This window comes from Tasmannia lanceolata, unplaced genomic scaffold, assembly GCF_043159265.1.
Source record: "Tasmannia lanceolata isolate RefF3 unplaced genomic scaffold, GAP_Taslan_0.1 ptg000002l, whole genome shotgun sequence".
Classification (NCBI taxonomy): domain Eukaryota; kingdom Viridiplantae; phylum Streptophyta; class Magnoliopsida; order Canellales; family Winteraceae; genus Tasmannia; species Tasmannia lanceolata.
The window spans coordinates 53,547,242-53,573,406 of NW_027518679.1; the positions used below are offsets into that span (position 1 = coordinate 53,547,242).

The 26,165-nt window shown below is 39.4% G+C and overlaps 2 protein-coding genes across 2 annotated transcripts; one reads left to right on the plus strand and one right to left on the minus strand.

The window, feature by feature from the left end:
- The first annotated feature begins 108 nt into the window (after nucleotides 1-108).
- Nucleotides 109-13,224, plus strand: LOC143886925 (uncharacterized). Its single transcript, XM_077391099.1, has 4 exons — nucleotides 109-722; nucleotides 2,683-2,736; nucleotides 4,647-4,772; nucleotides 12,811-13,224. The coding sequence occupies exons 1-4, from the start codon at nucleotides 333-335 to the stop codon at nucleotides 12,982-12,984; spliced, it is 744 nt and encodes a 247-aa protein (XP_077247214.1). The 5' UTR covers nucleotides 109-332; the 3' UTR covers nucleotides 12,985-13,224.
- A 2,427-nt stretch (nucleotides 13,225-15,651) lies between these two features.
- Nucleotides 15,652-23,013, minus strand: LOC143878849 (uncharacterized). Its single transcript, XM_077381069.1, has 3 exons — nucleotides 22,766-23,013; nucleotides 17,620-18,017; nucleotides 15,652-16,771 (listed from the first exon to the last, which is right to left on the minus strand). The coding sequence occupies exons 2-3, from the start codon at nucleotides 17,941-17,943 to the stop codon at nucleotides 15,962-15,964; spliced, it is 1,134 nt and encodes a 377-aa protein (XP_077237184.1). The 5' UTR covers nucleotides 17,944-18,017; nucleotides 22,766-23,013; the 3' UTR covers nucleotides 15,652-15,961.
- Nucleotides 23,014-26,165: the final 3,152 nt, after the last annotated feature.

Sequence of the window (26,165 nt, forward strand, 5' to 3'; positions counted from 1 at the left end):
TATAAACCACTTAAGCACAGGTTCCTCAAATTTTATATCCTTCTGCGCTATTATAAATGCTCTTCGGTGAAATTTGTTGCAATGGAAGCACCCTTCTAGGCTCTACCTCATTTTTGCACGCCCCCTTAGGTTTCCTCTGTAATATATTTTACCATTTTTATGGGATAATATTGGTATTTTGCCAGTGCTGCTCGAAGTCCCGCGAGTCTTGTAAAATCCACAGGAGTCCCTGTACAGTCACGACGCGATAGTTCACGCGGCTTTACAAATCCCCCACCACGACCCCCCCTACTTGCAAAGTCATCTCTCTCCCTCTCTCTCTCTCTCTCGCCATGACGACAAGTTCACCATGGCACCCCTTTTTCTCTTCCCACCACCACACTCTCTCCTCCTCCCACCACCACTCCATCCAAGCCATCCCAACCCGCCACGTGGCAGCAATCCAAGCCTTCCGTCGCAGCGACTTCGACGGCTTTGCAAATCGCGTGACCTCAGGCGAGGCCTTGAGGGACGCGTGGCGCAACGCCAACGATGGTTTTGAGCAGCTCCTCTATGACGTCCAGAAGGCCGCCGAGCGATTCGATCGACGGTTCTCCGTCTCTCGCCGGCTCGACTCCCTCGCTCGATCTGCCTCCGATCGCGCTCGCGAGCTCGACCGCGAACTTGGGATTCTCCGCCGATGGCGAGCTTTTTCCGTCGATTTCGGCAGGAATTGGCCTAGGGTCAGTGTTACTTCTGATAAAATTAGGGATTTTCTCTAATTTTTGGATATATTAGAATATTTTAAGAGAATCAATTGGTGCTTATATAGAGCACTTACATGCTAAATATTGAATATAATATTCTAATCTAACCTAATTAATAATTTAATCCAGCTGCCTAATCTAGCTAGCATACCTCATTTAACCCACTTGTAGCCTTATAGAATATATCAATTCTTTTTTCTTTCTTTTTCTTTTGAATGGTGGAATATATTAATTCATTTGGTTTTCCCTGAAACTTCACATGGCAAGGGCACTATCTTTGCTAAGAATGACATGTCTGTGACTACTGTTGTTGCTCCTTTGGAGTGCTTAGTGGAGGTCAGATTCTGTGGCATCTGCCTAGAACTGTTTTGCTATTCTATATTTCGTACGTGACCTACTATTTTGGGCAAGGTTTTAAATTTTGATTTTGATTTATGTTTCGATCGTCTCAGAAATGGAAGGAATTGGGTTTCGGTTGGAAATTTCATTGGAAATCTTGTAAAATCACATAAACATACAGAAATGCATGCAATTGATAGACTTTTAAGATGAAACTTTAGGAAATGCTAGAATGAGCACAAATACACGCTCAGCAACCATCACATATGCAAGACAACCATCCATAATGTTTTAGTTACATCAAACACCTAGTGACATGCGATATCACGAATGTAGCTTATGCCACATTTCACATATAATTATTCTAAGTATTTTTGCATAATACATACACCACATTTCACATGCAATTAATATAAATGTAACTATGTAATACATACTGATATAGTATACCACTAAACATTTACAAATTTGGTTTTAGCATGCATTTCAGTTTTGGTTTGGTTTTGGTGCGAATGGAAATGGAAACATTTCGGTCGTTTCATGTCGATTTGGGTAGAAATTTTAAACCATGATTATGAGCTAGCATGTATGTCATTTTCAATAGAAGTGATATGCACATTTCCTATTACATTTTACAGATTCGACCTGACTTTTGTCGTCCCTTGCAATGTTCATATGTCGTTAGAATAGTCCCTTAGTGTTCCCGTCTCTTGCTTTTCCAAACTTTAATTGATCTTGTTTCCATTTTGTTAGTTTCTTAAGACTATCTTATGGTTCCCTTTCTATGGAAAAAATACAATGGGAACTGCCTGTATTGTTTTAACTGATCAAAGTGCTCTTCTGAATCACCATTTTACCTCAACTCATGTGTTTCTTGAGTCCAATCTTCTCAAAAGGAAAGACAAGGACATTGGGTGTTTGGATGGAGATTTTACTTTCTCGAAACAGTTCAACGATGTTTTGTCAGTTTATTAGGGAAATAGATAGGTTTCAATATTGTGCGCTTTTTTTTTTTTTTTTAAATGAAATTTCTGTAGTTAAAGAAAGATAAACTTGTATCTGGAAATGTTATGATTCAAAACTTGTTGATTGGATCCACTGAATTATTTCATGGAGTTGTAGGTGAATTTTTCCATTTCCAATTGGATTGTGTGCTTTTTGCCTGGTTGTGTTGTTAGATGCATCTCGTTCTGAAGATAGCATGTCTTGGCCCTTTAGGTTTCTCCTTGTTAGAATGGAGATTTCTCCCTCTGACTCTGGATCATTTAACTAGCCTTCATATAATTTTAATTAGTTTGGGACCTGTAAGCTATCAAGCTAGAATACTCGAGGAGTTGAAATTTTATGTTGCTAGGAAAGTGCACAGAGGTAAAAACCTGTTGCAAACATCATTTATACTCTAATTACCTATTTTGTACAAAAAGGAGTTACCTTGCACATTCGAATGAAAAATTTATCCGTTTAGTCTCTTGCTTGTCGTTGGATTTTGTCATCTTTTAATTATTAGCTCATGCTTTAACAGTTAAAGCAAGTTCGCTATATTTTATGTTTCTTAGATGTCAAAAGTGTGAATTCATTTATCCCTTTGTGCTTGCAGTACAGGAAAGAGTTGAGTGCTTTTCTGGAATCGCCACTAGGAAAAAGTATTTCTGTGAGTATTGTCTGGCCAACTTTATTATCAAGTATTTATTGTTCCAAGGATGTTTTCTCGGTTTACTGGATTGTTAGCGCTCAGGATAAGATTATTTCTTCATTGCCCTTTCTCCTGATCATGTTTGCTACTTTAATTTTTTGTAAATTTATAATCCTGATATACTTTTCCAGATGTTCAAGTGACAGTTTTCTAACAAAGGGGAAGTTATTGTGGCCACACAGACATTTATATTATAATTTGTTGCAAATGGAAAACAAACGGTACCTAGAATCTATCCATAGGTTGTATGTCTCTTGTCACCAATATTTGGTACATTGCAGTCAATGGGCTTCTCTACCTTGGGATGTGCACAACTTGAATACCCTCTAGTTCTTTTAGGATGTCAAGGATTTCAGCAAAGGAATCATCACCCTACTGTAGTAAATGGGGGATTCGGGGGTCGCATGCTTACTCCACACTTCATGTTGTATGAACATTTTATTCTCACGTGAAGTGCCTTGGCCCAAGCGACTATTGAGTCCCTCTCACCAAGTTTGACATACTATTGACTCCCTCTCACCAAGTTTGACATAAGACCCGCACCCTTAAATCGAGAAAACTCCCTCCAAAAGCGAGAAGTACTTTAATAGAAGTAATCCATCAAAGTTTATATTGATCACTCCAATTGGTAGCAGAATGAATTATCTTGAGATTTTTTATTTGTTTTATTGCAAAATTGTTGCGATATTATCTTCATGGTTTTTTATAAGTTAAAAATATAACCAATTATAAATACACAAAATATTTATATGTTCCAAAATGGTCTGATAACATTGCCCCTTCTCTTTTCTATTTTCAAATTAATAATTATTCCTTCTAAAAGAGAAAATAGTTTAGGATTTTGAAGGGTTTTATCCAAACATATACTTTCTTCATTGACTATATATCACTACATAAGAATACAGGTTGAGGTCAAACTACTGTTGTAAGGAGGGATTATGACCTAAAGTGAAACTCTGACCATTTTGCATCTGTTTTAGGGCAGTGATAAATCGACTCCCAAATATCTTAAATCAACCCCCCATGTGTCTTTCTCTCTCCTCTTTCTCTCTCTAACCCAGAGGAGAGAGAAAGACACATGGGGGGTCGATTTAAGATATATGGGAGTCGATTTATCACTCCCCCTGTTTTATTATCATTGTCAGGAAGAGTAACACCAAATACAGTCGCCCAGATCTGATCATACTCCAAATAAGGAGTTCTGTGGTCGCAGTTGTAGCTTCTCTTCAAAGTCAGAGGGATTCACCTGAGCTATTTCACTCGCATGTTATGCAAACCTCGAGATGCCTAGCTATACAAATGACATAGTAGGACCTCACCATCTGTTCCCCATCTGTTAAGGTTAGACATCATGGAAACATCCATCATCGGCATAGTCTAAGACTACACAAAGTAGGATAAACACCATGGAAGCATCCATCATCTGCATATTCCTAGGCTACACAAATTTTGAATGTGAATGAACATGTTCCTGTTAGCGCTAAAAAAAGTTAGAATGTGAGTGTTTGAATACGTATGACGAAGATAGGGTATTCTCTTAGCCGACCCCAGCTAGTTTGGGACAAAGGCTTAGTTGAGTTGAGTTGAGAATGGTACGAAGATAGGGTATTCTAAAAACCATTCAATTTATTGTTGTCTACCATCGGATGAATTGTTTAAGTTAATCCAAGCATGAATGCAATATTAATGAAGCTCTCAGATCTTGGAAATGATAGGATGTTACCATTTGCTTCATTTCTTTTAGTTATATCTCAGCTTGTACAAGTTCCTGCAAACTTCTCTCGACTTATATTTTGTCTTTGCACTCATTTATGGCCTAGTTTTTTGTACTCATCAGGTGCTTTGTACTTCTCTTTGCTTTTGTGTAGACAATCTTCTTCCTCTGGTTTGCACTATCCGGATGGTTGTTTAGGGTTTTGATTTTAGCAACATGGGTACTTCCATTTGCTGCTCCTCTTCTCATCGGGACAGTTGCAAAGAATTTCGTGATTGAGGTAATTTTACTAGTTTACTTCCCAATGTCGTAATTTCTGTAATGATTCATAATTGTACTGCTCAACTTTTCCTCACTTGTGCGGGCGTTTCTATTTTCTGATTTTCCACATCCATGTTCAATTATATTTTTTGTTAGGATTTGTTTGGGGTGAGGACATGCAAGATTTGTACCTCTATAATGAGTACCTCATTTGCTTCATTTGTTTGCTTTTCTGTTTGGCAGAACACCTTCTATTACCGTACGTGCTATTTCTAGTTTGTGGCCATATGTGTATATGTTTGCCTGCAGATGTCCATGTGTGAGTTTATCTATGTATGGATGGAAATGGGCAGGAGTGTACATCTCTCTCTCTCTCTCTCTCTCTCTCTCTCTCTCTCTCATCTTATTGATGCAATTCAGGGTGTTGGTATATCATTTAAAGCGATTAACATGAGTGAGTTTGTTTTTTTTTTTGTGGGGTAATTTGGCGTTAGGCAGACCCCTACCAGATATATTGAAAGAAGAAAGAAAATTTACAGGAGTAAATAAGGGACTCCAGAGGAGTCTTCATCTAAAATTACATTCAGATCATCAAGGAAATCAGCAAGAGGAATGCTGATTCGCTTACAAGGACAATGATATTTTGATAAGAAGTCAGCTGCCTTGTTCCGCTCTCGCCATACATGAGTGAGTTTGTACATATACCAGCCTTTAATATGCATCAAGTTGTCATATTGGAATCTGTTTTATGTATTTTGGCAATTACATGGCCATTGGGCTGGCAAGTCTAGTCATAGGATTATCCTGCAATTGGAGCTGGTTCCCAATTTCCCATAAAAAAAAAATTCAGTTGGGTCCTGTAGGAAATGGTTTAGACTTAAAACTTGAATCCTATTTGACAAAAATCATTACACTTGAGTTGGATCCTGTGAAAAATTACTAGGATTCAACTTAAATCTTATTTTAGCAAGTTTTGTACATGAATCATGTGTGTCACAATCTACACCATACAGGGGTTCTAAAGTGGTTGAAAGATTGTAGTGAAAGAATCAGTCATAGTGAAAGAAGAACAAGATAAGGGGGAAAGAGAGGAAAACGGGAACCACAAACATGTTTTTATTACTTCGCAGATGAAAAAACCTGTGTTACTAAAGTGACTTAAGTGAGAAAGATACATATTGAAAGGGAAAATCCCCATACCACCCTTTTACATATAAAAACCCAATAAAACCCCATAAAATGTAAACTAGCATGAAATAAACTGTACAGATGATGGGCCCCTCTAATTTTCCTCTCAAACTAGTGCATATATATATCATGTATGCCTAGCTTGCCCAAGACATCATGAAAGGTTGCTTGAATTATCACTTTTGTGAAGATATCAGCCAATTGTGAGGTAGAATGAACAAATGGGGTAGCAATGAGCTTGGAAGTTACATGATCCCGGACAAAATGACAATCATATGCTTTGTCTTTTCACGAAATACTAGGTTAGAGGCAGTGTGAATAGGAGCTTGCTTGCCTCAATTTAGAAACCTCAACACCCATGTCTATAAGGAAAACAACCATATTAGCTCACTACATGCATGAACCATGGATCTATACTCAACTTCCGTCGATGGACAAGCCTTTATTGATTGTTTCTTGCTTCTCCACTTTACTAGATTACCTCTAACAAATGTACACTAGCCACCGATTGATTTCCTGCCAGTTGGAGATACTGCCCAATCAGCATCACATTATCTCATGATCTCCCGTTCTTCATGATTCTTATATAGTAGACATTTTCCCGGTGGCTCTTTGAGATAGCTAACTGTGTGGAGAACAGCTTCCCAATGATGAAAGCAGGGAGAATGGATGAATTGACTTTTTAACTCACAATATGCAATGTTTGGACATGTGATGATCAAGTATATTAGCTTGCTAGCTAAGTGCTGATATTTGGAAGGATCTCGGGGAGGAGTTTTAGTCTTGCTGAAGAGCTGGTGGTTAACTTCAGGAGGGCTATGAATCAATTTTGCTCCAAAGAAACCTGTGTCCGTGAGAACTGAGGAGGTCTAAACATACTTGCGTGGAGAAATGAAGATCTTGGAACGAGCAACTTCAATCCTTGGAAGTATTTGAGAAATCCCAAGTCCTTGATATCAAAAGCATGTTGCAAGTATTGTTTAACCTTTTTAATCCCTTCCCAACTGTTCTCAATGGGCACAATATCATCTACATACACAATCAATATGGTGATAGTCCCATATTTTTTTTCCGTTGAAGTTTTAGTGGTCATAAGTACTCCTTTGAAACTTATATTCAGAAAGAATTATGCTGAGTCGACTTCCTTAGAAGAAAAGAGCTGCCGCCCAAAAAACAGAACCGTTCAAACCACACTTGAGGTGGCTCAAACCATTCACCTTGAAATACATTCTTCACATCTAGTTGATGCAAATCCCATGAGCACGCAGCAGCAGCATCAGAGAGAATAGTTCTCATAGAGTTTAGCTTTACCACGGGAGAGAATGTCTCATGACAGTCAATGCTACTCAACTATGTGAAATCTTCTGCTACCAGACAAGCCTTATATCTCTCAATGCTCCAATCTAGTTTATATTTTACTGTATAAACTCACCTGCACCCTACCACATGCTTCTCTGTAGGAAGTTCGATTAGATCCCAAGTTTTTTTCTCTTCAAGAGCTATCATCTCGTCAATCATATAACCTCTTTCCATTTAGGATGAGCCCGGTGGGCATCTTTTCGAAGGGCAATTGGAAAGTCAAAAGATGGAGGAATTCCTGGCGAATTAGATGTTTGTGGGTGTTCTTCGAATTGTCCTGTTTGTTGGATTTGAGACTTATTTCGAGTATAGACTTGCAAAGGCTTGTTAAGGGCCCGTTCGATTGGGATTATATATTATAGATTATCAGATATAATCGATTCTACAATCGATTAGGGATAAATGTGTGTTTAGTTTGCTTATATAATAATCGATTGTAAGTTACAATTCGATTATAAGATTATGATGAAATATATGTCCAGATATAATCATGAAAATTGGTGATTATAAACCGATTGGGTGCGTTTGGAGGCGGAGATTTACAAAATTCCGACTATGTTTTCCAAATATAACCTCATATATTTTCCAATAAGACAACTTTACCCCCACAAAAAAGCATTCGTTCTCTCCTCCCGTAACCCTAATTCGATCGTTTCTCTCTGCAAACTCTTGACGAACAACGAACATAATCTCGCTCTCTAGGAACCCGAGGAACCCTACGTCTTTAAGAACTTTTAATTTCCTTCAATCTCTCGACGAAACCTTAATCTATCTCTTCAAGCCTTTGACGAACCTTAATCTCTCTCATGAAGAACCCTAATCTCTCTCTCTCTCTCTCTCTCTCTCTCGGAATCCGATGAACCCTAGCTCTTAAGGAACTTCTGATTTCTTTCAAGCTTTCGAGATCTCATGAAGATCTTTCAGGTGGTGCTTTTTCTCTTTGATTCGGTTCTTTTTCATTCGATTCTCTTGTTCTTCTTTCTCTCTCACTCTTTTTAACTTTTTGGTAAATTAGGGTTTGTTCTTTGTGATGTATTTGGTTTCTTGTAGGTATTTATGTCTTTTGTTGTTGCATTAGTGAAAGATTTCGTTCAATTTATTCGACATTGTTTCTAGAAATTAGGTTTTGGTGATTTGAGCTCTCTCTTTTGTAGAACTCAATTTTTATGATGAATACTGTTGTTCTTATTACTATTTCTATGTTTTTTCTGAAATTATTTGCATTTGTCTCTATTTGGAGTAAGATAGATTGGTTTGATTTTGTTAAATTGCCTTTTTGTGTGTGTGTGTGTGTGTGTGTGTGTGTGTGTGTTTTATGGTTTTTACTTTCTGTTCTTAGATTTTGATAGATGGAAGCTTGGAATTTTGTGATTTGGTGAATTTTTAGGTTTTTGGTATATCAAATTTCCCTCATCCCTCATAGCCATCCCCAAACCCACATATACCAAAAGCCTAAAAGTTCACCACCAAATCACAAAATTCCAAGCTTCCATCTATCAAAATCTAAGAATCGAAAGTAAAAACCATAAAACACAAAAAAAAAAAAAAACAATTTAACAAAATCAAACCGTTCTATCTTACTCCAAATAGAGACAAATGCAAATAATTTTAGAAAGAAACATAGAAATAATAATAAGAACACAAATATTCATCATAAAAATTGAGTTCTACAAAAGCCAGAGCTCAAATCACCAAAACCTAATTTCTAGAAACAACTTTGAATAAATTGAACGAAATCTTTCACTAATGCAGTAACAAAAGACATAAATACCTACAAGAAACCAAATACATCACAAAGAACAAACCCTAATTTACCAAAAAGTCACCGAGAGTGAGAGAGAGAAAGAAGAACAAGAGAATCGAATGAAAAATAATCGAATCAAAGAGAAAAAGCACCACAATGTCGAATAAATTGAACGAAGTCTTTCACTAATACAGTAACAAAAGACATAAATACCTACAAGAAACCAAATACATCACACAGAACAAACCCTAATTTACCAAAAAGTTACAGAGAGAGAGAGGAACAAGAGAATCGAATGAAAAAGAACCGAATCAAAGAGAAAAAGCACCACAATGTCGATTAAATTGAATAAAGTCTTTCACTAATGCAGTAACAAAAGACATAAATACCTACAAGAAACCAAATACAGCACAAAGAACAAACCCTAATTTACCAAAAAGTTACAGAGAGAGAGAGAGAGAAAGAGGGACAAGAGAATCAAATGAAAAAGAACCAAATCAAAGAAAAAGCACCACCTGAAAGATCTTCACGAGAACTTGAGAGCTTGAAGGAAATCAGAAGTTCCTTGAGAGCTAGGGTTCATCGGATTCCTCGAGAGAGATTAGGGTTCGTCGTGAGAGAGATTAAGGTTCGTTGAGAGCTTGAAGATATAGATTAGAGTTTCGTCGAGAGCTTGAAGGAAATCAAAAGTTCTTAAAGTCGTAGGGTTCTTCAAGTTCCTCGAGAGCGAGATTAGGTTCGTCGTTCGTCGAGAGTTTGCAGAGAGAGACGATCGAATTAGAGTTACGGGAGGAGAGAACAAATGCTTTTCTGTGCGGGTAAAGTTGTCATATTGGAAAATATATGAGGTTATATTTGGAAAGCATGGTCAGAATTTTGTAAATCGCTTCCTCCAAACGTGCCCAATCAGTTTATAATCACCAGTTTTCATGATTATAGCTGGACATATATTTCATCATAATCTTATAATCGGATTGTAACTTACAATTGATTATTATATAAGCAATCCAAACACACATTTATCCATAATCGATTGTAAAATCGATTATATCTATAATCTATTATATATAATCCCAACCGAACGGGCCCTAAGAGGGACTTGAGAGACTGAATGATTTACGGGTGGATTATCAATAATAATTGGAGGAGGCATAGGTGACTCCAAGAATGTACGAATAATTGTCACCTATAGATAAAAATAGGGAACATCTTTGAAAGTGACATCTTCAGACACAAACTGCTTTCGTGTAGCTGAACAATAGTGTTTGTATCCTTTATGTAGACTAAAGTATCCCAAGAAGACATATTTGACTGACTGAGTATACTACTTATTTCTAGTTGGACTAGGAACATGTACAAAAAATTACACTTGGAGTGAAAATGGTGGATTATCAAGTGTAAGAATTTGATAAGGATATATCCTTCCAAGATTGGAGGCATTCTATTAATCATATAGGATGTAGTTATTTTTTTTTATCCTAATAGATATTTGAAACCTTCATCCCAATAAGAAAAATTCAAGTTACTTCCAATAGTTGTCGGTTCTTTCACTCAGCCACACCATTTTGTTGTGGTGTGTAAGCACACGAAAGTTGAGTTTCTATACCATTTTCAAGGAAGCATTCTTTTAGGCCATGATTTATATAATCATGTCCTTGTCCTGATCGAAAGGCACAAACCTTTCCACCAATCTGAGTCTGCACCATTTTTTATAAAATCTTAACTATATGGGTTACCTCATCACAATGTTTCATTAAATATATCCAATTTCCTCTTGAACAATCATCAATGAAAGAAATAAAGTAATTAATACTAAAAGCAGAAACCACAAGAATGACAAATAAAGTAACCAGAAGAATCCATGGACGCTGAATGATGAGTGATACGACAGTTAGTCTTCGTATCCAACAAGTACAACCGGTTATCCTCATGGCCACAACCAATCATCTTCTTCATTTTCAGATCTAAAAGATACAATAAGAAAGGAAGTAGGTCACAGGACAATTTAATTAGTTTGTGAGACTACTAGTGGAGGCCAGAATTGAAGGAAAAGTAAGGACATGAATAACAAAAATTAATGATAAAAAAGAGGAAAATTGATAGCCTCCTTTCCTAGAATATTTAGAAAAAGGATCTATATACAAATCTGACATTACCACAGAAGAAGAAAAAAAATGAAAAAAAACCATTATGCTGTTTGTGGCTCTGGAATCAATGATCCAGGAAGAAGAGATGTTTGACTGGGAGGAAGTATGATTAACAGATGCATGTGTAGATGTACATGGTGTATCCTTGGTAGATAATGTGCTAAAAGAGACTTTGAGGGCAGCAAGTTGTTGACCGAGTTTCTTGATAGTCTGGTCCCTTGGGACGATCTTTGGACTTCCTTCAGTAGTGTGGTGGGTACTAGGATGCTCCCCCTCAATAGAGGTAGTATTGTGTCACAGGGCCATTTCGTCTAGCGTTGTTCGCATGGCCTATGGCCCGTGACTTGCTATAGCATATGTACAAAGAGTGTAAATATCAATGGTGGGAACACAGTCGCTATTATGTGAGTTGCTTAGACGGGGAATTAAGTAGTGGCTACCTGTATGTAGAGGAGAGTGTAATTGGTCCATCCATCTCTCATCAATCTTCCTCCAAATAGAAGGATAGTTTCTTTTGTTCACCCTACACTTAGCTGAATCCATCCGCTCATAAATCAAGCCCATAACGAGCTTGACATTCGAGCTCACCTCTCTAAACGTACTAACTAATGCGACTAAAGTATTAATGCTATATGCTACATGTGACCAAAAGCCAGGATCAAACAATACAACTGAGCATGCATTTAAGCCATCAGCCTTCTTGGCATAAGAACTGATGGTATAAGCTTCGAAGGAAAACTACGATATGAGGGATTGCTTATGCCTATATATGCTCTGCAATGTGACATTTGACGGTGGAAAATCTAGTAACTGGTGTGCGATTCCTTGTATGAGTTCTTATCATGCTAAGAACCCATGGAGGCCCAGGGGGAGTCACTAGAAATTCTAGTGCATCAATGTTTATGGCTTTTTCTGGACCGGCTGGTATCTGTGATGCAAACGAAGCAGAAATCAGGGTCTCCTATTCGGGTTGCGGTGGGCTTTCGAGAACAATCAACGTCCCTTAATCGTCGAAGGTGACTCTAGTCACTCTAACAATGCCGTAGCCTGGGCCTCTGGTTTCTCAAAGGGACCCTGGAAACTACAGGAATTGGTTGCTAAATATTGGATATGATTCGGGTACTCGAACCTAGGATTGAACATCGTAGGCGATCGGCGAATGAGGTAGCTGATAGCCTAGTCGCCTAGCAAAGGCTGGAGCCCAAAGGGAAGAAATAGAAATACCTTCCTTTTTGTAAGCCCATTCCCGGCTGCTGAAAGGAAGAAAGGTATGGTCTTGGATATTGTACTCTTCTTTATTTCGGCATCTTTGAAATGGCCTCGAGTATGTCCGTGCCTTTAATCTTTAATATTTTGTAAAGCAGGATGGGATTCGTGGTCCCGAATGCTATCTTAATATTAATGAAATAAGTCTTTTCAAAAAAAAAAAAAAAAAAACCTGTGGATGCCCATGTATAAACTTTCTGACTTGCATTGCCTTCTCAATAGTTTCGGTGTGCACCTTCATTTTAGTGATGTTCTTTAGCATCAAGTCAACACATTGCGTAGTGCAGGGAGTCCAATACAATTCTGGCCTCTTCTTTATGTGATTGATGTGTGTCTACTGAATTAATTTGCAGGGTGCCTGCCCGGCTTGCAAGCAGCGATTCATGGGGTATCGGAACCAAGTTATCCGTTGCACGAGCTGCCGAAACATTGTATGGCAGCCAAGAGATGACTCTCCGAGAGGTACTCGTCCCCCCTCTTCAAATTCTGGGCCTAACATTATTGATATTGAGATCGAGGAGAAATGATGCGTGTGCGCCTGATCCGAAATAGAACTTGCAAGGTAAAAAGAGAGAATGCAAGAAAATAGCAAGCCCAGCTTGTTATTTTTCTGCTTATGGTTTCAGATTCAGTGTAATAGTAGTCTTCTGTGATATTTGCTGTTTCTGTACATTGAAGTGTTGAATTCAATGACTCCACTGTATATTTTCTTCAGCCAAGAAAAAGAAGTCATTTTTTTTTATCATAAAGAGGAGATTTGAAGAAAAGAGTAACCTTCCTCACTGCCAGTCTGCCATTGCTGCCCTTTGATTATAATGAGTGAGCTAATCAAAACACGGGTTCTTAATTCCTATCCTAAATGCTTGGAATACATGAGCTGCAGTTGTAATCCAACCATGCCACCTTATATTCCTGACCTAGCACATGTTCTTTTAGAAACCTTTTTTTTTATATATTTTTTGAAATTTATATGATTTAAAATAATTTTAAATATCAAATGATAGATCATTTTCACACAAGTGATAATGAATATTAAAAATAAAGGAGAAAAAATAAGGGTTTTTGACAGAATGACATTTTCACTGAGAAGTCATGTTTGGCCACCATGAAGGAGAGAGAATAAGGGTTTTTGACAGGAATGACATTTTCACTGAGAGGTCATGTTTCGCAACCATGAAAAAATATTCCATGGAAATATTTGTGGGGACAGTTGTGAGAGATGGGCGGGAGATGGAGAGAATTGAGAGGGTGGGAGTATGGAGGGCATGAAAAGCTCCTACAAGATAGGGAAAGTAAAACAAAAAACCAATTCTAAATCTATATTTTGTCTTAAGTAGTCTTTAGTGACTTTTTATGCCATCTCTCCTCCCTCCTCAATTCTCTCCCTCTCCTTCCTTCTCAGCACTCTCACACAACACTCACATAGTTGAGCCATCTAATATTACACGAAATAATTTTTCATGGTTGCCAAACATGGCCTAAATCTTGGATGATTACAATCAACCCAAAGTGTGCTTAAACATAGAATGAAATCTGAATAATTATGGCAGGAGACTATTAGAGAGTGGAAATTATTATGGGTTCCCAAATATTTCCCCAAATTTCCTAACATGCAAGGCATTCTGAGGCAATTTCCAAGCAAAAAAAATCACTCTTTTCAACTTTACGGTGCTCTGTTGCGAATGTAGCATCGAAATTGTTAAGAACTACCGGACAAGATAATTGCTTATCTGGTGACGTGACATCACATATCTTTCCATATGAAAAATATGAAATAACCCAAAAAAGAAGAAATTTCTTTGGTAATCCTCTCTCTCTCTACCAAAGCTTAGCATCCAAGCAGGGACCCTGCTTGGCTTTACCAGGGTTTTAAAATATCTTAGAAAGGGTGATGATATTTTCACCCCCTGCATTACATGCACGTTCCCCTTATAACCTGATTTGACGTGAAAAGTGGGCAACTTTATGTCAAAACAGGTTAAAAGGGGAGCGTGCATGTAATCTAGGTGGAGTGAAAATATCATCTCCCTTTAGAAATATTTTTCTGGAATCCGAACCGAACCCAACCCAAGTTAAATGCAATAAAAAAAAATGGATTTTATTAAGAGCCGGTTTTTCCTCACGCCTCAACTCTAATCGGACCGGAAAGTACTTCTGGTTCTTTTATCCCAACTGGAACCAAAACTGATTTGGCAAAATTCAAGACCAACCAGTGAAAATTCCGGGTTGACCCCAACGGGTTCGGGTTCACCCCGAACTGAGTTGCACCCTATCTTGATCTCACGTACACACCCCTATAGGACTCTCAATCATAGCCTCATAGGTATGACTCCCAATCATAGGTGACCTATAGAGAATAAGGAGACAGTCCTCTCATGTGGGTCCCACTTGTACTTTCCTATAGGACTCGTTTTAATCTCGGCCACACTTAGGATCCTCATTTGCCCTCGCAATCAGTCAATGTTCCAACTCTCATGTGAACACATAAGCCTCTCTCTCTCTCTCTCTCTCCCTCCTATGATATATTACACACTTCATCTTGATAAGATTAGTCGTTATTTCACTTAATTTATACTAACATAATTAGTCTCATTTTTAGCTCTCTACCTCGATAGGATAACCCTAATATTTTATGAGAAATTCTAAACTCACAGTGATGCGGCTCCAATAGTGCTGCCCTTGTAGTCCTTTTCTACAAGGGCTCCTATGAGTTTAGCATAATTTTATTTAGGGAGATGATATCCCCCCCCCCCGCATTACATGCACGCTCCCCTTGTAACCTTATTTGATGTGAAAAGTGGGCAACTTTAGGTCAAATCTCGTTATAAGGAGAGCGGGCAAGTAACCCAAGGGGGAGAAAATATAATCACCCTTTTATTTATCCTAATTGGTACTTTATCATGATGTATTACACTCTCTTTTTTTTATATCACTCATATTTTATCCTGATAGATTAAGCTCCTCTCTTTAGGGCTACCTTCACAATTAACCAGAAGATATTACTTAAACACCCCTACTTTTCTCCCACCGGTTCAAACCAAAGACCCACCTAACATCAGCCCTTCCCTTCCTCCTCACAACTTACCACTTGCTGCTAAGATACATAGTTTGGTCTTCCTGATCAGCGTGAAGCGATAAGCTGAAATCTGAATAGAGAAAGTAAATCATTCATCAAAAGGCTTGAAGCAATCAGCTCCGAGAAAAAAAAATCATAAAAAAAATCGGCTGGTGGAGTCTCTTGACAACCGTACACATCGCCTGGTAATCTACAATATATCACAACCAACAAGATTCCACAGAGAAAAAAACATCCTCACAACCAACAAGAACAGTCCAAACAGTAAACCAACCCAAAAGGAACTACTAAAATAACAAACTAAATGTTCACCAGACACCACCTATGGGAGTACCATGCCAAGATGCACTTATTTGATTTCACCTTCAACTTGGAGACAGGCAGAGACAGCCACTTCAGACCCAAAAAATCCATAGTAGCTTATGGACCTACTCCAAACTCTTTCTTTTCCTGCTCCCCATCTCTGTTTCAATAGGAGCATTTCCCTTTTCATCCTCCAACTCTGTTCTAACATGAGCACTTTCCTTTCCAACCTCCGGCTCCGTTTCAAGACGAGCACTTTCCTTTACGCCCTCCAACTGCGTTTTAAGACGAGCCAACTGCGTTTCAAGATGAGCCAACTCCGTTTCACTTTCCTTTCCGCCCTCCAACTTCGTTTCAACATGTCCTTGGCTACTTAGAGAAGGAGCAATTAGCCATTGCACAGCAGTTATCTTCTGGAGCACAGCAGTTGTCCTTTGGCCCAGAGCCTTCTTGCGTTCGTTGAGACGCAACCTCCTTTGGAAGAGAGCCTTCTGCTCTTTAGGCAATGGTGCCTTCAGTCCGTATAAGGACAAGATAGTCTTCTCCTCCATGCACTCCTCTTTAGGTGATGATGCATTAGCCTTCTCCTTCATGCCCTCAATAGACTCAATTTCACCCTCCATCTGCTCTTCAGCGGCATCCATTGATACATTAATAGACTCCATTTGAACCTCCATCTGCTCATTAGGTGATGATGCATTAGCCTTCTCCTTCATGCCCTCAACAGACTCAATTTGACCCTCCGTCTGCTCTTCAGTGGCATCAAATGTGGCATCCAATGATGCATACAGTTGAGATATGAACAAATCATGCTTCTCCTTCCTTAACTCATCAGAGTCCGTTAGAAACTGTAAGACCACCAACTGGAGCTTACCCACAATCTTATGCAGCTTAAGCATCTTCTCAGCCCTTTCCGCATGCAAAGCATCCATTCTCTGGAATTCAGAAACAGAAAATTAGATTTGATTCATCAGGGAAAGGAGATAAAATCAAATAGCTAAGAGATAGGAAAGCAACCTAATCATTTACCTATTTAAAGATAATAGGAAGCATGAAAGAGAAATAAATAAATAAAGGGTGAGATAAAAGAGACAGAATAGGAAAGGGTAACTCAAAATCGTTTGGGTTATTTTCAACATAGATTCCTTCCAGTTTTAGAGAGAGATGATCTCTAACCACTTTAAAAGGTCAGAAAGAGATGGTATTAGTTTCAAAAAATTTCCTTATTTGCATAGGAAACAACCCCAACCCTTCAATTGGAGGAAATTTCTCATTGAATTGCCAATGAAGCCTCAGACCAATTTAAAAAAGAAAAGAAAAAGTAAAGTGAGTCCTATCTTTGAGCTATCTGAACTGTCCGTCTGATATTCTTTACTTGGGACGACCTATGGCTCAAAAATCACGGAAATCAAAATATCTTCTCCATAGGCTCTTAACTGATTAACAATCTCCTTTAGTCTGGAGTAGTAATCTTCAGCGGTCTCAGAATCCTGCATTTTAATCATATTTTCTAAGGGCATGTCTGGCAGCAAGATTTTTTTTCCCCGTGATAAATAGGTGTCTCCCAAGTAGTGAGAGACAGGTGAAGTGGCTAAAAAACAGGATACAAAAAACAGGAAACTGGTGTCTCCAAGAGTGAGAAGTGGCTGTTTCCTGATTTACAGCCACTTCTCACACTTGGAAACACTAGTTTCCTGTTTTTCGTGTCCTGATTTTTAGCCACTTCACCGGCCCCAAACATGCCATAAATCTCTTCTTAGAGTCTGTAGTTAGACGTTCGTACCTTAGTGTTGCCTTGGAACTCCTCCTTTAGAGTATTCCACGCATCCTTCGCTGTTGTAGCTCCCATAATTCTTGGAAAAATGGAGTCAGCTACTGTTTGATGGATGTAACAAAGAGCCTTCGCATCCTTCTGCTTATCCTCTTTCGAGAGCTCCTGCTGTTGAGTGGACTTACTCGAGGCATCTTCTGGAATAGTGAACCCAGTATTGACAATGTCCCATAAGTCTTGGGACAGCAGATATGTTCTCATCGTGATGCTCCAAAAATCATAATGCTCACCGGTAAAAACCGGGACAATTGGTTGGGTAGAACCAAGGCTAGACATAATGAAAAAGATTGAGGTATTAGGACAAAGTATGAACCGTACGCCCAATATTGACCGACCTTGGCCTCTGGCACCTGTCATTCAAAAGAGATCTGTACTTTTAGTCATTGAATTTGAGCCATATTCTATATAGTTTTCGACCATCAGTGTTCCACAACAAAGAAGGAAAACAATATTAGATTTGCTTGATAACATGGTTTATAGTAAAGGAGATCAAATAGCTAAGAAATAGGAAAGCAACCTAATCATTTAACCATCCGAAGATAACCAGGAAACAAGAGGGGAAAAAATAGAGGGTTAGATAAAATAGAAAGAACAGGAAATGATTGCTCAAAATCGTTTGGCTTATTTTTTTCCAACTGAGAGTTTCTTCCAGTTTTAGTGAGATTATTTCTATACAAGTGAGAAAGAGCTGAAAGTAGTTTTTAGTTTCCTTATTTGAATAGGAAACAATGAGCCGTGTTTTGCACTAGATTGTCTGGTCATCTATTTTATGATCCCCAATGGTTTTGGGTAATCATTTCCTATTCTTTCTCTTTTAGTCATTGAATTTGAACCATATTCTATATAGTTTGCGACCGTCAATGTTAAACAAAAAAAAAAGAGTAATGCTAGGGAAACCGAGAGTAGGACCTAAAAGGGGACCGATCAAATTGTTTCATGCCACAACATCACTAATGACGTGACAAATCCCTTAAGTTAAGGGAAATCACCAAAAAGTATTTTTTTTCTTTCACACATGGCATATTCTCATTGCAGGTCCCGTTTTAGGTGGTACTATAGGTCTCCATATCATTTTCCAAAAAAAAAGTACACATTATTAGATGTTACAATTACATAGCTGATTGACGTTTTTTTTTTGTTTTGAAATGGAGTGCATATGTTGGTGTGTGTGTGTGTGTGTATGGGATGGGGGGGGGGGGGGGGGGGGGGGGGGGTGGGAGGTTCATAGGGGGCTCTAGAGCAAGGCCCTACGAAATGGACGGTTAAGATCAATCAAAGATGGGACACAAGGTATGAGGTATAATAATGGGAGCGTGCGTGCCACTGGATGTCATCAGATCCGTCCAATTAACAGGGGACCACAAATCTGGCCCGATGGAATTGAAGCATTAAACAGTTATGATTATTTGATGCACGTGATTTTTACGCCCAGAGTATATCTCCGCAACACTATCATTATACGGGATATTGGTTGAGAGTTGTCACTCGTGTCTTTTCTCATGGATGTGTATGATGGCACACACATGGTTTTCAAGGAGCACAAAAGGAGAAGCGGTTGGAGCGACTCTCCTCCACCTCGCCCACAAGGGTCTCTCCCAAGTCCCAATAAAAAACCTCCCAGCTAACTCAAAAAATTCATCTCGGGGTCTCCAATAGGATGGGGCACTTATTAGAAACTGGCTTGCCGAAGGCAACCTAGCAAGTGTTCCAGACCAGACCCAACCAAGCATGGCAAATGAGGAGGCGAGATCTAATCTGCTCTCCTTTAAGTGCCCCGAACAAAGGAAAATCAACAAGACCATTTCTATCAACATACTTTGAGAAGGCCGGCATGCCATGCAAAATTCTGATACAGCTGAAACATTGGTCAATAAACCTTTTGACATTCAAGTCTCCTCTCACACACAAGGAAGCTGCCACCTTCCTCTAATCACCTATAACCCCACCCAAAAACTACAGTGTTGCTTCCAATTTCGGATCGTAAACTCCATAAGAGACCCAAATGATCCATCAATCACTTTCAGAAGCAACATCAACACAGAAAAGGTTCCAATAGTCTTCCTCCAAAACAAAATGAGACCAAGTCCGGGCCACCAAAATCCCTCCAGGAGACCCACCGAATCAACCGCTGAGAAGTGGAAGCTAGGCCTACACCCGATTTCTTTAGGCAAAGGATCTGGAGAAGTCCGACAACTGCGTTTCTTGTGAGCTGAAAATTTGAGGGTTGTTGGCCCGAATAATCTCCTTCACATTCGCTAACTTCTCTGGGGAGCCTAGGCTCCCCACATTCCAACTTATAATCATCCTTGAATAGCTGCAAGATGAAGGCCTCCGTCCTCATTCATGCACTCGCCAATTCTGTCCTTGGAGCTCCCAGACCTCCTACTAGAGGACCAACTCAACTCAACTCAACAAAGCCTTTGTCCCAAAGTAGTTGGGGTCGGCTAAATGAATCCTTTAGAAAAAATTCATGAAGAAGGTAAAAGGAATCTACCCGGCTCTAATCCTGGTTCTAGTTGGGTTCTTCTACGTGGATCATTTTCTTCCATTCTATTATATCCAAGGTTATGTCCTCTGTTATGTTCCTAGCTATCAAGTCTGTCCTCACTGTTTCTACCCAAGTTATTTTCGGTCTACCCCTACCTCTTTTTACTCCCTCAATTTGGCACGAGTCGCCTCTTCTCACCGGAGCATCCAAAGGCCTACGTTGCATATGTCCAAACCACCTTAAGCGGTGCTCTCTCATCTTCTCCTCAATTGGTGCCACCCTCACCTTTTTACGAATGTCATCATTTTTAATTCTATCTAACCTTGTGTGGCCGCACAACCATCTAAGCATTCGCATCTCCGCTACACTCATCTTATGCACATGCTGCTTCTTGGTGGCCCAACATTCTGAGCCGTACAGCATAACTGGCCTCACAACTGTCTTATAAAACTTTCCCTTCAACTTGGTAGGGATTTTACGGTCTCACAGAACTCCTGAGGCAAGCTTCCACTTCAACCAACCTGCTCTTATTCTATGGTTAACATCCTCTTCAATCTCTCCTTCCTTATGTAGAATTGAACCAAGATGGCGAAAGATATCCCTCTTAGGTACCTCCTGTCCAGTCATATTTACTACATCCTCGTCCCGCCTCCTTACATTACTAAAGTTGCATTCTATATATTTTGTCTTAGTCCTACTCAGTCTAAAACCTTTAGATTCCAAAGTAGTTCTCCATAACTCTAATTTAGCATTTACTACTGCTTTGATTTCGTCGATTAACACTATGTCATCTGCAAATAACATACACCACGGCACCTCATCCTGGATACCCTCTGGAAGCTCATCCATAACTAGCGTAACAAGATAAGGGCTTAGAGCTGATCCTCGGTGCAGTCCTATTGTAATTGGAAACTCACTAGACGTTTCATCTATGGTTCTGACACTAGTTACTAGTTACTGCTCCATCGTACATATCCTTATTCATATCAACATATTTAGTAGGCACTTTTTTCCTCTCAAGGGCCCACCACATAACACTCCTGGGAACCCTATCATACGCTTTCCAAATCAATGAAAACCATATGAAGGTACCTTTTGTTTTCTCTAAATATCTCCATTAACCGCCTAATCAAGAAGATAGCTCCCATAGTCGATCGTCCGAGCATTAAGCCAAACTTATTTACCTCCTACTAGAGGACCCACCAACATAATTCATTTTAGATAGAATACACGCCAATTCTCAAATCAGACTCATGCATCCCTCATTTCTATCCGACTCGTCTATTTCAAATGTCAATCTCAAAGTTTCATCTTAATCAACAACTCCATAGCCACCATCTCCAAGCCTTCAAAAGAGAGCCCCAACACCTTGCTCACAATCAAAATGTGATTGTCCACATGGTCCCGAACACCTTCCACAACTTGGTTCCAAATCATCCCTCCGATCGATAGCCAGGTTCACGCGTAGTTGAAGGCTTGGATCCATGGATGGGAAGATGAGGTGGGCTGGCTTCGGATCCACAAGTGGTGGAGAGTACCGGGTGAATCAATGGGAATGATAGTCACTTGTTTATTTGATCCGGAGGATTGTGCTCTTGATTTCTTTGAGCATCAAATATTCAGAGCGTCTCTAAGGCAAATATTTTTGTTTATGTTCATCTCTACAATAGCCAATTAGAAATTCACAAGTAAATGGATGGAGACCTCTTCTATACGGATCCTTTTTCATTCTTAAGCACAAACATCAATTTCTTATTTCTTTTTTAGGAGTCGCACAACCTGATCCGATAAGGTTTTCATATTTTCTATACACACAGCCCAATTATTTTGATTTTTTCTCATCCTAGTTTAGGTTTGGCTGTGTTTGTGTTCGAAGAGGGAGGGGGTGTTATCACATGCGCTTGGGTCATTCTTGACTCCCAAAGCTTTCACTATCTTTATTGCCTGCATCGGCCAGAAGAAAATAGGAACTCATATTTACAAGAAAAAAAATAGGTATCATTGACTTGGGAGCCTAATGTTTTTCTTTTTTCTCTTCTTATTCCATCGTCTTGAAGTGAAGTTGGACATATTGGATTTTATTTTTGGAGGGTTCTATCGGTCTATCCAGTGTTTTAAAATACGGATGTGGGTCAAAACACGGCCAAAGAAAATCCTAGTCGGCAGGGCATGACGCGGTTGGCGCGGCTGAGTACTAATTTGAGTCGAATGAATTTTGATTGACTTCGTGGGGGCAAATGCGAATTCGGACCAGACCGTGGTTACGAGGTACTTACTTGAGTCAAATGAATTTTTTCGGACAAATTTGACACATCGTGCTCTTTTAAAATGTGAATCATGTATATTTTCCCTTTAAATGGATTTTCTTCTTAACATCTCTTATAAAAGCATGACCTAAAACTCTTAATAGAATAGCAAGAAAAAGAAAAACAAACATAGAAAGATAAAGATATTCAATATCGATGCCCTAAAACTCCATGAATCCAATAATAAAAAACAGGATAAAAAAAAACCTCTAATCGGAAGAAACTAAAACAAAGAAAACAGATCTACGCATGAAACAGCAAAACATATGTGAACATTGAATATTAAAGGCCAAAATACACATACCTTGAAGGATCCGAAGAAGAAAGGAGAAATCCAAAGAAGAGAGCGAAGAAACCGTATGCTCAAGGATGAAGAAGAGGATAGGGTTTCTATAGGAGAAAACAAACGGCAAAAAATATGGAATACAAGATTTAGGTTTTTATTGATTGGCCTTAGAGAGTAAGGGAGAGAGAAAGATTTTAAGGTTTCTGGGAGAGTAGCCCTTATCTGTAGAAAGGAATCGAGAGAGATCAAGAGAGAGATCAAGAGAGAGAGAAAGAAGGGGGGAAGGTCTTTAAAAACTAAGTTGAGATTTGCTACCGACCATCGCGGTAATCATTTCGGGTAGCTGTTGCATGCGAGAGCAGCTACACACGGTCTTAAACATTATTCATCTGAGGTGGGTGCTCTCAAAAGCAACAGCCGCTCCGCGAAATGTCTTCTTTGATGGTTCCTAGCAAATTCGGTTCTTTCTATCCCAACCCAAACCAAACCTGAGTTGGCAAACTTCAAAACTAACCCGAAAATTTCGAGTTGAACCCGTCCTGATTTGTACCCCTCGCTTGTTCTGATATGCACACGGATTCAACTCGCGGTTCTTTCGAGTTGAATCCTTAATTGGAGGGTACAAAATTTGTCTTTTACCATTGATTGTAAAAGTGATTTTTTGCAAGGCCATTTCTTGTTTAAAATTTTTTTTTATTAAAAAGTAATTATTAGGATATTAACTTGTGAATATTTTTGGGACCCGCAAATACCACGGGAAATTTGATTAGCTCTATCGATCCAGCCTGCAAACATAAGTTCGGCTCGTCGCCACTGACCCCATCTTGATCAGATGATAGATCCTTGATCTTTAAGCGTCATATAACTAGACCTGGCAAAAAGTGACCCGGACCCGCGGGTCCACCCGGCCGGGCGGGCCGGATCCGGGTCACTAAATCACTGACCTGTAGAAATTTCACCGGCCCGTACGGGTCACGCCAAAAATGGGCCCGGCCGGGTGGACCCGCGGGTGCCGACACACCTCTCGGCCTCTTGCCGCAACTCTCTCTTTGACTTATTTCCCAACCACTTGAAGAAAACATTGATGTCGCCACCGGTCCGTCGTCACCACAAATCACCATTGGCCTTCCGAAGTACCAGTTATACACCATCGAATCATCATAGTTCTGACTCTTCCTGATTCAATCAACACGGCCAATGCACGTGTGTAGTTTCCAACCCGTTGACTCACCTAGTCAACCTTGTGTAGGGATCTTTATGCATCCTCCCCAATGCAGGTATTGTCATCTTTTCACCATCCTCTGCAACCTGGAAATCCATCTGTGCTCCAACTGCGAAAGAGACCCTACGTGTGCACGTGATACCACTATGTTTCTAACTAACCATCGAGATCTTAGGAACACTAGTCATCGTATCCCCGATTAGACGATATAATCCGTCACACTTCTCTTCTTTCAGAAGAACCATACAGCCGCGTGTGATTTTTATGGCTCCTCATATAGCTGAAAACCTACAACCCCTGGAGTCCAACCTGCCAAGTGACACCATATTCCTTCGTATCATTGGGACATACGTCACACCACCCAAAGTACGAACCACTCTATCAAACATCTTGATCTTCACTATCCTAACTCCCGTAACGTCATACAAGTAGACTCGTCACCCAAAGACACAAAACCAACCCTTGTCTCCTGGAACGTGTCAAAATATTCTATCCTGGAGCATACATAAACATAGCACCCTGAATCTAAAATCCACTCATCACAAGGAGAAGTGTGATTGCCTCTTCGCTCTGCTCATTCTTTACTGTCACCACAATATTCATAGCACCATTGTCCGCCTGGTCAGTTCGCTTCAGACAATCCCACTTAAATGCAGAAGGGTTGATATAACCTTGCAGAGAAGAGTGATAGAAGTGGAAGAACGAACTATCTGACAGAACAAACACAATCCTGTACTCGCCATTTGCTCTCACCACACCGTGCACTTCACATTCAAGCAGTGAATAATGCTAATTCAGGGGGATATTTAAAATCAAAATTCTCGTTCATACTTAGAAATCAGCCACAAAATGGTATTTTCAAAAAGTACAGTAGGGGCCACATCATGGGATGATCAAAATCGTCCATTTGTTGATTTAAGATGATCCTATGGAAATGATTTTTGGGCAAACATATTTACGTTGTGGCTCAACAAATGGACGGTTTCGATCATCCTATGATAGGGATCCTACCGTACTTTTCGAAAAATACGGGCCATACATCATATAAAATCTTTGTTTGAACAATAGAGGTGGAATTATCATTCCGTGGCTCAATTTCCATCTCCATTTGTTTGCCTAATGGCTCAATTTCCATCATCATTTGTTTGTCTCTCCTGAAAAAAAAAATCATTGCCCTGCTTGGATTGCATGAATTTACTGGAAAGTTAATTTGAAAAGGAGAAACTTTCCCTTCGCTGCTTTTCCATTGTTTGATTAAATAAAATATAACTTGAACTAGGACGGTTCAAGTTATATTTAGAAGGACTTGTAATTTATGATGATATCTATACATATGTGATGATGCAGAAATCTGGTTGTCGTGATCGACGGTTGGTAGAGCCCCAGTCCGTGCTGTCTTGCGCTCACAGAGAAAGCGTTAAGGGTCCTGGAGTTTTGGCTCCGGGGGGACCACTCTGACGCACAAGTCAAAAATCAACGCAACAGGAGGAAACCAAGCAATAAGGGAACTAAAGAACATGAGTAACTCTTGCTAGAGATTGTGAGATGCATACCTCTGAGCGTGAGGTCCTTTTATAGAGTTGCAGTTCACAACAGTTTAGCATACCTCCGAGCGTGGGGGTCCTATTAAAGGCTCGCCGACCTTGGAGAAGTTATATGGGCAGGATATGAGATATTCCTCATATCTTTCTTCTAGAAGACAAGGATTTCTTTCCATATCGGGACTCATGCCACGTGTGGTTCATCAAAGGGAAGTGGCAGATTTTACCCCTAACAATATGCCATAACCATATTATTTCCCTCTAAACTATTGAGAAGGAATTTTTTTTCTGGCAGTTTAAACATGGCGTAGAAAAGGCAAACAAACATGGTGGAAATATCATTTCCCATCCCCAAAATTAATTTGATATTTGCCCCTGGTTTCCATCATAAATATCCAACTAGAACAACAAACCTAATAGGAGGAACTGATCCTGAAATAAGCTACAGAGGACAATATTAGGAATTTCAAGATATGTTTCGAAAAAATAGAAAGAAATGCATGTTTTTCTCCATTTACCACACATATTAGCCAATTTCGTGGACAGCTATTTCGCAGCTAGCTTTTGCGTGTGAGAACAACCACCTCAGATGAAAAGGCCAATATTCAGAATTTCAAGAACTGTTTTTTTTTCTAAGATCATATGTGTGTAGTCA

Bases quoted from the DNA above. Each gene is read 5' to 3' on its own strand.
- LOC143886925 (XM_077391099.1), top strand. From the start codon at position 333: ATGACGACAAGTTCACCATGGCACCCCTTTTTCTCTTCCCACCACCAC. The intron at 723-2,682 runs GTCAGTGTTACT...TTGTGCTTGCAG, and splicing joins TCGGCAGGAATTGGCCTAGG to TACAGGAAAGAGTTGAGTGC. The intron at 4,773-12,810 runs GTAATTTTACTA...ATTAATTTGCAG, and splicing joins CAAAGAATTTCGTGATTGAG to GGTGCCTGCCCGGCTTGCAA.
- LOC143878849 (XM_077381069.1), bottom strand. From the start codon at position 17,943: ATGTCTAGCCTTGGTTCTACCCAACCAATTGTCCCGGTTTTTACCGGT. The intron at 16,772-17,619 runs GTACGAACGTCT...TCTGAATTCCAG, and splicing joins AGTTCCAAGGCAACACTAAG to AGAATGGATGCTTTGCATGC.